The sequence below is a fragment of the Indicator indicator genome, chromosome 3 (assembly GCF_027791375.1).
Source record: "Indicator indicator isolate 239-I01 chromosome 3, UM_Iind_1.1, whole genome shotgun sequence".
Classification (NCBI taxonomy): domain Eukaryota; kingdom Metazoa; phylum Chordata; class Aves; order Piciformes; family Indicatoridae; genus Indicator; species Indicator indicator.
This window is the reverse complement of record NC_072012.1, coordinates 9,504,968-9,518,421: the sequence shown is the minus strand read 5'-3', so window position 1 is coordinate 9,518,421 and position 13,454 is coordinate 9,504,968. Positions and strand designations below refer to the sequence as shown.

The 13,454-nt window shown below is 43.8% G+C and overlaps 1 protein-coding gene across 1 annotated transcript in view; it reads right to left on the bottom strand.

The window, feature by feature from the left end:
• FBLN1 (fibulin 1) overlaps positions 1-13,100 on the bottom strand; it is a 92,178-nt gene extending 79,078 nt beyond the window's left edge. Inside the window, exons 1-2 of the mRNA XM_054399738.1 lie at positions 12,949-13,100; positions 12,285-12,748 (exon numbers count right to left, since the gene is read on the bottom strand). Of these exons, the coding sequence (XP_054255713.1) occupies positions 12,285-12,748; positions 12,949-13,100 (616 nt within the window). The remainder of the gene's footprint in view (positions 1-12,284; positions 12,749-12,948) is intronic.
• Between the last annotated feature and the right edge of the window lie 354 nt (positions 13,101-13,454).

The following is a 13,454-nucleotide window of genomic DNA, read 5'->3' as shown; positions in this document are numbered from 1 at the left end:
TCACTTCTGTGGGTAGAAAGAAAAAGTGTTGATGGAAAGAATCACACAGAATGTTAGGAGTGGCAGAATGTTAGGAGTGGGAATCACACAATGTTAGGAGTGGGAATGTTAGGAGTCCAAGTGCCCTGCCAGAGCAGGGTCACCAAATCAAAGAGTTTGCTTTATCGCTACCTTGTCCCTGTAATAAAAAAAAAAAAAAAAGAAAGTATGTGCCATGGGGCATCTAAAAGAACTTGAATCATATCAGTATGGTAACAGTGAGGATGCCTGTCCTGATGGTAAGGTGGTATGCACAGTTAGTCTGAGAGAGATTTCAGCAGAATACAAACACAGTTAGAATTCAGCTCTCTAATTTTAGAAAATATCTTTTTCACAAGAGATATTGGATACAAAGTGATTAAAGGTCACACACTCAAAAGATTTTGTACACATGATGCATTCACGAGCTGGCTATGAACTATGCTTACACAGATAAAATGTGTATGAGCAGATGGTTGCTTTAAAAAAATAAGGTAGCCTGCTAATCTTAACTGGCCTAACATATTGTGTGGGAGTTCAAAGCAAGAAATGTGGTTAAAATCTGCATAACCTTAGAGTTCTATGATGTAATAATTGCTTATTCAGCTGCTATACTGAATATTTTCTGCAAAAGAAAGATAAGCTTAAGACTGTTACCCAAAAGCACGATTCCTGGAATGAGAAACCCTGAATTGTTTCTGGGAACTGTGCAAAAAATAAGCAGAAGTAAAAAGGATTGGGTAATTTTCATGGCAGCAGCATTCGCCCTAGATCAGAGAGAGACAGATTTTTTTTAAGTAACCGTCTACAATAGCAGCTAATCTGCACAGCTGCTGCTGGGAAAGCCTATGGACAATCCAGTATTACATAGCTGTTCATTACTCAGTGCTGATCTATGGAACAGTGATAGAGCTGATGATAATATCAAACCAAAGCTACACCTGAGCCTTGGTGGGCTTATAAAGCTTTCCAGTTCTTCAGTGCAGTGAACGCTGTGGCTGTTCAATTCAGAGACTTCCCAGCCCACAGAACCAGCTGTAGTTTGGTATGGATTTGGAAGCAAGTCCAGGCTAAAGGGCCAAAGTCACGCCACTTTATTAAGATGTTTTCAATCTTTTAAGCACTTTAATCGATTACCTTTGTAAAATGTGGTGCAGGGCTTGCCCTTCATTCAGTTTACTCTTAGACTCTCAGTGTTGTAGAATGTGAGAAAAAGGAACATGATTATCACTTCTCAGCATATAGAGATACAGGCAGAAGATGGACTCTCTGAAAAAACCTCAGCACTAATCCAACATATTTCAGTAACAGTATGTCATCCAGAATTATTGGAACTCATGATTACAACAGACATGTACTGGTTTAGATTTCCAGTAAGAAGAATACTTTCACTATGTACCTTTCTGATAAAACTTTTCTTATTCTGTACAGAAAACTCTCTTACTAGTAATGTTCATCCATCCAACTGTCATGTGAAAAAAAAAAAAAAAAACAAGGCTGCATACAGAATTTAATCCTCAAAATGCTATACTGGTCATCCATATTATTCACTGTCAAATTCTTTGTCTTCCAAGCTCCCTTTAGAGTTGAAGTCTGCTGACACAAAACCAGAGCAACTGCATATCCTTTTGGCCAAGGCTCCAGGTAGTGATAGGACTAAGGGGGATGGAATAAAGCTGGAAGTGGGGAGATTCAAGCTGGACATGAGGAAGAAGTTCTTCACCATGAGAGTGGTGAGAGCCTGGAATGGGTTGTCCAGGGAGATGGTTGGGGCCCCATCCCTGGAGGTGTTTAAGGCCAGGCTGGATGAGGCTCTGGCCAGCCTGATCTAGTGTGAGGTGTCCCTGCCCATGGCAGGGGGGTTGGAACTGAATGATCCTTGTGGTCCCTTCCAACCCTGACTGATTCTATGATTCTATGCTTATAGATTCAGGGCAGACAAAGTGTGCTTAGCCCGTCTGCTGCACCAAACTAATTGTTCTTGAAACAATGACACCTGGCTGGACAAGTCAGCTGCTTCTGTAGTAGGAACAGCAGTCAAGTGCTGGCAGCTGGGATTTGTAGTCTTGATTTTTCAGTTGTCATTACAAGAAATCGTGGAAATGCTGTTTCTGACAATGCACATACACTCTGGCTGGCCACTTAAGGCATCTATCAAACAGAACCAGAGGTGTGTTTGGACAAGAGGGAAGCCAGCTGACTTCAAAGGTCCAACTGGTTATAGAATAACATCATAAGTACAGCCTTGTTGCACCTTGATCTATGTATAAACCTAGGGACTAGGCACACACAGTAAAGGAAAAGGTGAAGGAGACCTGAAGTGAGGAAAGACAAAGACATGCAACAAAAAACCTGGCCTCATGATTCCCCAAAACAAAAGCTTTGAACTAGGAGTAATGGAGTGCTGCAGGAAAGCATTGCCATTCTCCATCTGAGACAATCCAAGTATTTCCTGGATCTCTTCAGACTGGAATGATGATGTCCTTCCTCCATTTTATATGCAGAGAGAGAAGAGAACAGGAGCTTTTGTTTTCCTTCAGGGAAGTACTCACTTAACTCAAGACCATACATAAAATACGACAACACACTGATGGGGTAAGATGAACAGACAAAGCTGAGCTGCAGCATTAAGTCACCTTTGGACAGGAAGCTATTCTTAGTCCTTACACTAGGTTGTCTCTTACAGGTTCCCTTAAAGAACATACCAGCTTGAACTTCATAACAAACACAGGAGCCAGGGTGCCCTCTCTTGTAATACCCACAACAACACAAGCCAGAAGGCAGTCTCCCATGTACCTTTTCCAGCCTGCACAGCTGTGTTCATCACTAGATGTCCCTTCCAGTACTGCTCCAGACTGCTGTTGGGCCTCAGAGAAGGTCTATGACAACAGGGCTTCATTGTTCCAAGTTTGGAGGTCACATTGGATTGTTATGGACAGACAGACAGACAACCACTAGCAGTTCATGTGCTGCAAGGACTCTTTCTAAACAGGCTTAAAGGGTTTGAACCCTTACCTTCAGATAATTCTCAGCTGATTGTGATTATCTCAGGACAGCTGAAATCAATGAAGAAACCAACTTAGCTCATTAACTAAAGTACCAGCACCCTAAAGGAAATGCCTGGTATTTTAGTGTTGTTTTGTGGTTGGTCTTAAAACAGCCAAGACTTGACTGGAAACTTTCTTAGGTCTGGAGAACACTCATTTATGGAGAATGTGGATCTGGTAGCATCAGCAGTGGCCATCACACAATTGGGGGGAGGGGGGGGTTCAGATATGGCCAAACCTCATTTTATGAAGTGTCTGTTTGCAGTTCATAAAAGAATCTCTTAAAATCATTCATGGCAATGGCTGATGATGAAGCAGCTGGTTTGTTTGGTGAAAAAGACAGGCATAAGGAAGGCAGTGCTATGTTGCAACACATTTTATTTTCTCTGGTGGGGAAAAAAGTGCTTTAGGGTGGATTTTTTATTTTGTCTCAGATCTAGTAAGAATTCTTTCACAAACATGGGCAACTGGCCACTAAAAAATTAGAAAAGACTACTCCATCTATTCCAGGAAGACTACAAGGCATCCTACATACATATCAAAACACCACAAAAGAGCCCTCAGGTGGTTGTTTTGTCCTACCCAGTACTCTCAGCAGAATTGATAAAATTTGGTCAGTTTTAGGGAGATTGCTATTTTGTTGTTCCAAACAATATCAAGTGGGACTGATTCCACAACCTCTCTAGGTAACAATGCACTTCTGTGCTTCGATGTCCCTAATGACAGAGAACTAAGACAATACCTCTCTGTCCACTCCAAAAGCCGATTCTTTGGTTACTGATGCTTTTTCAGGGGCTCTCAAAACATTTCAATAACCTTTTGTTTTTCTGAAGACTGCTCCTTCATTTTATCTGAAGACTGCTCCTTCATGTAAATGTCTTTCCTATGAACAATAAATGCTTTCATCTTTTTCAGCAGGCTATTTTTTGGACTTCTCCTGGGAGAAGGCTGGAGTTTGAAAGACAGTAAGACTAGAACACTGAAGGTTGTCCTGAAGACTTCCAAAATATGTGGTATTGAGAGAAACTTAACACTGGAGCCCATGCTTCAGCATCTTGTAAACCACTTAGTATAACTAATGACTGTCCTAGACTTGAAACACTCACAGGAACATGGAAAAAAAAAAAGGGGGGGAGGTGGGGTGGGGTGGGTATTCACAGCTGTGATGGACACTGGTGGCCTAAAGAGTCTTACCAAGATGGCATGGGTGGACCTACAAAAGAGACTCTGAACTGGAAGGGCAGCACCTGCTTTCTGACAAGTACACAGCCTATTTTGTCCTTCACTCTTCCCTGTATGAGAAAATCATGTAAATAATGAAATTACTTCTGTTGATAGAAAGAAGAAGTACCACTTAAGGCTAACTTAAGAACACATTTTTATCTTCTCTTGATTCCTCATTTTGACTTTTTAAAGTGTGATTAGAAGGTTTTATAGGAGGTGTTACAATTCATCTATTACTAGTCCTGTTTGTTTGAATGAAGTCCATGATCTAAAATGTAGTGCAGTAAATGGCAGTCCTTAGATAGATCTTAAAGAGCTTTGGATTGAGTCCAAGTATATAAACATATATTTAAATTAAAACAATTTAAAGATGAAGGGTATGAGAATGGGACAAAGCATCACATCTCATAGTATCAGTCATGCTTATGCTAAAGCATTCCTTTTTTTTTTCTTTTCACAAAAAAAATGGTTACAAGAAAAATATTTTTCCACTGGGATTTCTCTATTTTTTATCTGACCAGAAAATCAGCAAGAATAACTATGTTTTTATGCACTGCTTAAGTGAAACACATCTACTCTGTATCGTGAATAGTCTGGAAACACTAAGTAGATGGGAAACAACTTACAGCACAACAGAACAAGGTTTAGTATGGAAGGAACCACAGACTTTAGAGAGCAGGAAGATAATAAAGATCCTTTTTTTTACATATAATTATACAGCAATGATTTAGAGAAGGTTTCCTACTGGAGAAAGCACTACTACAACTTTCTTACATGAGATTTTCCTCATTTTTGAAATTATGTATAGTGAGGGACAAACTGGTATCTAGCTCTTCCAAATTTCCTGCCAAAGTATCAATATTAGAAGTATTCAGTACTTGCAATTTAGTCATAACAGCTCCGCAGCTGGATGGTTGTAGTATTTCAAAGGGATGTATTGATGCTAGCATTTGTGCAGTATATCCCTTCCAGTTCAGTAAATCCTAGGCAACACCCTAAAAAGCTGTACTATACCAAACCAAGTAGTCCTATATCCATCCACTTACTTTGGCGTTGACACAAAATTGCTTTCTTTATTACTATGCTTAATATCTCCATACAGATTTTGACCAGATTCAAAATGCATCCTTTAGTGGGGAACATCTTACATACAGCCTTTTTGTGGAGAGTGGCTCATTTGTGGGAACTACCATCATCCCCAAACTAATTCCTATACTTGTGTAGGAAGTACCCAAAACCTTATCAGAACTATCACTCAGCTTTTTTATTTTTTCTAATGACAATTTCCAATTAATCTGATTAACTGAAAAGAATTTGAACCAGTATTCCAGAGGCTCTAGAAAAATCAGTTTCCTGCTTAAGATCCAACAAAACATATTTGATATCCAAAGGGCACTTTCTCAGAAGTTTGAAGTCTAAAATTATATATAAGTTACAAAGCAAAGTACCCATGAGCCTTGGGGTCTTGTCCACTCCTTCAAAAAAAAAAAAAAAAAAAAGGGAAGGCAAGACACTTCATTAATTGCATTAGCCAAAGACATGCCAGCATATTTAGGAAAGCATTAGCACTAGAGATCCTTGTTTGGAACTGCTGCATCCTCTTCATCACAGATAACTTTCAGCACTACTTCTACTGAACTATCCCAGTGTTTGGCTAGAGATGGTTTCAGCAGGACAAGAATCCTCATCAAGTCTGATAAACAGGCAGGTTACTGTCAGTTTTTCCCCTTACTATATGCACTCTCCCTATCACTGTAAACTACCCAGTACATAATTTTTGTAGATACTATTTTGACTATTCCTTCTCCACCTGACATTATTCTGAGCATTTCTGAACTAATATTTACTCACAAAATATTCTGGCCAGTAATCCTCCACATTCTTCTAGGGATCTTCACTGATCTGTACTGACTCCTTCCCTCACAGAATCACAGAATCATAAGGGGTTGGAAGGAACCTCCAGAAATCATTTAGCCCAACACCCCCAGCAGAGCAGGTTCACCTAGAGCAGGTTGCACAGGACAGTGCACAGGGGAGCTTTGAACGACTTCAGAGATAGATTCCACCATCTCTTTGGGCAGCCTGTTTCAGAGCTCCACCACCCTCAATGTAAAGAAGTTCCTTCTGTGTAGATGGAACTCCCTGTGTTCAAGTACATGCCCATTACCTCTTGTCCTGTCACTGGCCATCACTGAAAAATGACTGGCCCCATCCTCCTGACATCCTCTCCTTTATGTTCTTTTTTCTTCTTGAGCCCTCTTCCTCACTTTTCCCTTTTGCTCCCAAGACCTATTTCATGGACTTGTTTGCAGATAGTTTTTCTATACTTTCTCACCCTGCAGTCTTCTACCTCCACTTCTACATCTTGGAACAATGCTATCTGCTCTCCCAGTGATGACTTAACTATTATGTGCTCTACAGCTGGCCTACTTACTTCCATCAAATCTACATATAAATACCTGTGCTTGACACTTCCCAAGTGCTTTACACAAACTGTTGCATATCCTGGATAAAATGGCCTGCTTTTTGTCCTTTCTTTGCTCATTTCCCTTACTCCTTGTTACTGACAACTGTCCCTTTTTGCTGCCTTTTTCACACACACTTTTGTCAATTTCTCTCTTTACTGAACCAAAATTCTTGCCCATGCTTTGATTATTTTGGGGTTGGTTTTGTTTAGTTTGTTTGTTTTGTTTTGAATTTAGATTTCAGCTCTCTTTCTTGACCTTCTCAGCCCTTTTACTCTCTAGAAGTATTTTACTAGCTCTAGTAAACCCATATTCTCTGTTTACTGAATTGATTTTGCCACCTACTTCTTTAGATCTATCCATAACCACAAAACCAAACTGAAATTTTTTCCTGGTCCCAGGTAACTCTCTTTCTGTCAAGTTCCAGAGGTCTAAGACCCATCTTTAATTTCAAAAAATGCTCACAAAAGTACTCTAGAACAGGCTGGTCTTAACACAACTATTGATTAGAAACACGTGTAAAGTTGATATGAAATTTGCAGAACAGGCTAAAGTGCAATGATAAATAAATAACTTTTGAAAATGCATTGACCTGCATCAGATAATGCCTAAAATGTGACCGAATACTACAAATACACTGCAGTAACTTGGTAAATAGTTTACGGATTTTCATCTTGGATTTCATGAACATGTCTGCTTTCAATTACGTAGATGGAAAACAAGAGTTTGACATCTTGCTCCTCCCCTGACTGCAATAAAATGCCATGTCAGAAAATGGACTATTAAAACAAAATGCAACTGAAAACTAATTTAGAGATGGTATTCACATTTCAGAACTGTGTTTTTTGGTAGTATGTGATTTTGGGGGAGGAGCTTTTACCTGTGATAGCAGACAAGAAATCCTTTTTGTAAGTCCTACCTGCACCCATATGCTTCTTATAGATTTACTGCTAGAAAAGCACATGCAAAAATCATAATCTTAAAATAAAACTCATTCCACAAAGTCAGTGGAACATTTTTTTTTTATTACAAACTATAAGCTCACCCTGAATAGACATGTTTCCAGATGTTTAGTGAGTTAAAACTGTGTCTTTAGAACCCAGATATGCCAAAGATGCAGCTGGAGGATGAACTATTTGTGCACTGCTTGGACATAATGATGTGAAGTAGATCATCTTCAGAAGAGGGTACTTTATATGATAAGGAAAAACACGCTCTAAAAAATTAAATGTTTGTAGCAAAACAAAGCTGTACGGTAAAATTTAGAAGGTTTTTAAGAGCCTTACTCTTGCAAATATTCACATGTACTGGGCAGTTCCACTGAAGACAGTCCCTCTTGTTTTTTCAGAATGAGGACTTCAGTTCATAGATGCTGATGATTCAGATATATATAATAGATGCTGGTAATTCATTAGCAAGGAAAAGCAGTTAAGAAAATTGATGGTAACGACCTTGGGATGAGGCTGTATTTCAGAACTATGTTGTCCTAGTAATCTGGCAATTGTATAACTAAAGCACTCAAGAGCTCATCTTTGCCCAAAAAGAAGCTGAGAGGTTGTGGGTGTGACTGAGGGGCAGGCTAGCTATGGGTGATACTGTTGTGGGTCTTTTACAGACACCTCATCAGGACAAGGAAGCTGATGAGGCCTTCTAGAAGCAGCTATCAGCAACCTCGCAATCACAGGCTCAGGTTGTCATGGGGGATTTTAACTACCCAGATATTTGCTGGAAGGCCTCCTCAGGCAGCCATCCACAGTGCAGGAGGTTCCTCCAGTGCACTGATGGTAACTTTTTGATGCCAGTGGTGGATGAGACAACTAGGAGAAGATTTTACACTCCCTAACAAGGAGGGTGTGGTCAAAGTGGTGAAGACCAAGGGCACCCTTGGCTGCAATAACCATGAGATGGTGGAGTTCAGGATACTGGACAGTAGGAACAGAGAACCAAACAGGATCATAACCCTGGACTTTAGCAGGACCAACTTTTCCAGCAATTGCTAGGGGAAATCCCATGGAAAAGGCAACTAGAAGGCAAAGGGGCCTAAGACAGTCAGTTAGCATTCCAGCACCACTTATTCCAAGCTCAAAATCAGAGCACCCCATTGAGCACAAAATCAAGAAAGGGAGCCAGGAGCCCCACATGGTTGAGTAGGGATCTGCTGGGCAAACTCAAGTGGCAGAAGAGAGTCTACAGATCATGGAAGGAGGGGCTAGTCACTTGGGAGGAGTATAAAATGCTTGTCAGAGGATGCAGGGAGGTAGCTAGGAATTGAACCCTGCAAGAAAGGTCAAGGACAACAGAAAGGGTTTCTCCAAATACATAGAAGACAAAACACCAGAGGCAATGCAGGCCCACTGCTGAATGAGGTGGGTGCCCTGGTGACAGAGGATGCAAAGAAAGCAGAGCTACACAATGCTGCCTTTGTCTCTGCCTATACTGCTGGAGACTGTCCTCAGGAGCCCCAGGCCCCGGAGGCTCCACAGCAAATCAGGATAAAGGAGGAGTTTGCCTTGGTTGATGAGGACTGGGTTAGGGATCCATTAAGCAATCTGGAGATCCCTAAGTCCATGGGTCCTGATGGAATCCACACACAGGTGCTGAGGGAGCTGGCAGCAGTCATTCCTAGGCTACTCTCCATCATCTTTCATAAGGTGTGGGGAACAGGAGAGGTGCCTGAGCACTGAAGGAAAGCAAATCTCACTCCAGTCTTCAAAAAGAGCAAGATGGAGGACGCTGGTAACTATAGACTGGTCAGCCTCAACTCCATCCCTGGAAATGTGATGGAACAACTTCTCCTCAGCCCTGTGTCCTGGCATATCAAGGAAAAGAAGTTTATTGGGAGCAGTCAATGTGGTTTTACCAAGGGGAAGTCATGTTTAGCCAACCTGACAGCCTTTTAGGAGGACAGAACCAGGTGGATAGATGATGGTACAGCAGTGGATGTGGTTTCTCTTGATCTCAGGAAAGCATTTGACACTGTATCCCACAGCATCCCCTCAGCTAAACTGAGGAAGTGTGTGCTGGATGAAGTGAGCTGGATTGTGAACTGGTTGAAGGAAAGAAGTCAAAGAGCTGTGATCATTAGAACAGTCTCCTTGGAGACCTGTATCGAGTGGAAGAAGCAGTACCATTCAATATATTCATCAACCACCTGGATGAGGGAACAGAGGGCACTGTCAGCAAGTTTGCTGATGACACTAAACTGGGTGGAGTGGCTGACACACCTGGAGGCTGTGCTGCCTTTCAGTGGGACCTGGATAGGCTGGAGAGTTGGGCAGGGGAAAACTTGTATGAAACACAACAAGGGCAAGTGTGGAGTCTGGCATCTGGGACAGAACAACTCCAGGAACCAATATAGGTTGGGGACTGAGCTGTTGGAGAGTAGTGCAGGAGATAGGGACCTGAGGATCCTGGTGGACAAAAGGATGATCGTGAGCCAGCGATGTGCTCTGGTGGCCAAGGTGGCCAACAGCATCCTGGCGAGTATCAGAAGCGGTGTGCATAGTAGGCCCAGAGAGGTTCTCCTCCCCCTCTGCTCTGCTGAGTTGAGGCCACATCTGGAATATTGTGTCCAGTTCTGGGCCCTCAGTTCAAGAAGGACTGGGAACTGCTTGAAAGAGTCCAGTGCAGAGCCACCAAGATGATTAAGGGAGTGGAGCATCTCCCTTGTGAGGAAAGGTTGAGGGAGGTGAGTCTAGCTTGTAGGAGACTGTGGGGTGACCCCATTAATGTTTGTATGTGAAGGGCAAGTGTCAGGAGCACAGGCCAGGCTCTTCTCAGTGATAACCAAATGACAGGCAAGGGGTGCAAGCCAGAGCAGGGAAGGTTCCACGTGAACATAAGGAAAAACTTTTCCACTGTGAGGGTGACAGAGCCCTGGAACAGGCTGCACAGAGAGACTGTGGAGGCTCCTTCTCTAGAGACATTCAAAACCCATCTGCATGAGTTGCTGTGTGACCCATTCTAGGTGACCATGCTCTTGCAGGGGGGTTGCACTAGATGATCTTTGAAGGTCTTTTCCAAACCCTAAGATTCTGTCAAACCTCTTATTCTATTCTAATGATGATTGGAGCACACACACTGTCCCTTGGAGCCTATACTTAAAACAACATGAGCTAACAAGTTATGACTTCATTTGCCTGCAAAACACAGATGGCCATGTGAAAAAAAAAAAATCTTTCTTACAGCAGTTACTAGCAATTATTACATTATTGACTATAGTTACTAGCAATTATTTCACCTGACAGAAGCCTACTCTAAGAAGGCATGCTCTAAGCAAGGATCCTTACCTTCATTTCAGATCTTTGAATCTAATGTCATCCAGTGTGTCTCAGAAGTTCTAACGATGCAGAAGCTCTCAGTGAAATCAGAGTATGTTTTTTCATTTGAGAATAAAAGCCTAAAATAGGTTTTACTAACAAATCTGGCTACACTTTGTGTTTTAAAAAACTATGAATACCCGAACTTATTTATGTAATTACTTATGTTTTTTCTAAAAAGCAGTCCAGTAGTTAAGTGTACAGAGATTACAAAATTTAATTCTTTGGTGTTTTCAAATAATGTTGAATTGCTTAAAATGATGATGTCTGTTGACTGTGATACATTAAAGCCACGTTTTACTGATGTAGTCTGAGGGAAAGTAGGAGCTACCTTGGGATTGTGTCATTAAACACTGCTTTTCAAAGCTTCTTTCTTTTGTTCCTCCTTCTTTAAAAGGAGTGGTTAAAGTCAGCAACTATTCTGAGTGTATCTGTGACAAGTGCTCTGCTATATGAAAACGAAGAGTCAAAACACTGTGATAGTAACAAATAATTTATTTTACTGGCTTTTGTCTGCTGTTGTGAGGCCTATTGCAGAGGCCATATGTTTCTAAATGTTTGCCTGGAGTGCAGCATGATTAAGCCTCAACTCTGAATAGCCCCCTTGGGGTGACTCTAATAGAAAAAGGCACACTTACCTGTTAGGTATGATAAATTCATTACCACCAGATGAGAAGTGGTTTCTTTGTCCTGTATCACCAGTTATATTTGTATTGGAATGCCACATGGAATTAAATTAATATCCTCTTTCTACACAGTATTAAGAGACTAGGAAAAAAGTGCACAGGATGGTAAGGGAGCCATGGCCCAGATCTAGATCCCCACTTTCAAAAACAACCACAAAGCACAGTATCATTCATCAACTTTTCCCATCTTGTCTTCAAGAAGACTGCATCCTTCACTTTACTATTCTTCCTATTCCACTGAGATTTCAAAGTAACCCGTTGATCTTGTTTCCCATTTTTGGGTGGTGTATTTTGGTCCCCAGCAGATCAGACCTGACATCTCTTCTGACTGCCTATTTCGGGACACTTTTGTGCCCACCACCGGGTTCCTTTCACATAGCCACAGAACGGTAGAGGTTAGAAAGGACAGCAGGCACCTCTGAAGATTACCTAGTCCAACCCCTCTGCCTTGAGCAGGATCACCCAGAGTAAATCACACAGGAACACGTCCAGCTGGGTTTGGAACTCTTCCAGCGATTCAACAACCTCTCTGGGTAGCCTGTTCCAGTGCTCCACTTGCAGCAGGGCACCGGCGACAGCAGTCGGCAGCGCCAACCGTCCCCCGTCGCAATCCCCAGGACACCGAGAAATCCTCGGAGCGGCCCCAGTGCCTTTCCCGGGCCCGCCGCCAGCAGCCCGGGGGCGCTTGGCTCTGGATGGGGGCAGAACAGCGCAGCTCGGTTCTACCACCGACCGACTCACCGTCTCCCCGTGGCAGAGCCTGTCCCTGTGGAGCCTCACACAGATCCTCCGGGGCAGCGATAACCCGGCTCAGGTGGCGGCTGCCCCGCAGGGGACAGGGAGCCGGCGGCGGCAGAGCCGGTGCACGCCACGCCTTTCTGCTCACTTGAACGTGGCAGTGGCGCTTTAAAGTCTGCCCGGGACGCCCAGGGGTACGGGTAGGGGATATGCACCCGGGGGGAGCCCAGCCGCCCCGGATTTCAAATGGTCTGCAAGGTTTGGGGGAGCGCCCCTAGCACCCTAATTTGCGCAGGTTTGTAATACAATAGAGCCTGCTCCTTAATGTGAAACCCGGTGCTAAGGAGTTTGATTCCCGATTTCGGTGACAGCAAAGCTGCTTTAAAGCGTGCCCGGGACGTCCAGGGGCGCGGGTAAGGGAGAAGTCCAGCAGTCCTCATCCCCCGTGGGCCTGCTCTCGCAGCCGCGGGATACCGCTTCCCGCGCCCCCGCCCCGAGTAAGGCAGCGGGTACCGCCAGGGCAGCCAGCCCGGGGATGGGGCGGGAGGCGACGAGGTCCCCCGCCGCGGGCAGCTTCCCGGTTAGGTGAGGATGCGCCGGCATCCCCCAGCCCACCAGTACGCGCGGAACGCGGCGCTGCTTGCCCTGGGGGCAGAGCTGGGCCCGATGGTGCTGGGGCTGCGGGGAAAGAGCGCAGCGCAGCCCGGCGGCCGCTGGCTGCTCGGCTCGACGCGCCGCTCCCCGGACTTACCTTGGCCCCAGAGCGAAGGCATCAGCGCCAGGAACAAGAGCAGCCGCAAAGGCCGGGCCCCGCCGAGGTTTTCCATCGACCGCCCGCTGCTCCCCGCCGGCAGGAGCACTCGTACCGAGCGGGGGCTTGGCTCTACTGCAGCGTCCGGTGGGCTCCCCCCTTTTTTTTGCTTGCTGTTGCTGCTGTTTCTGATGTTATCCCAGCCG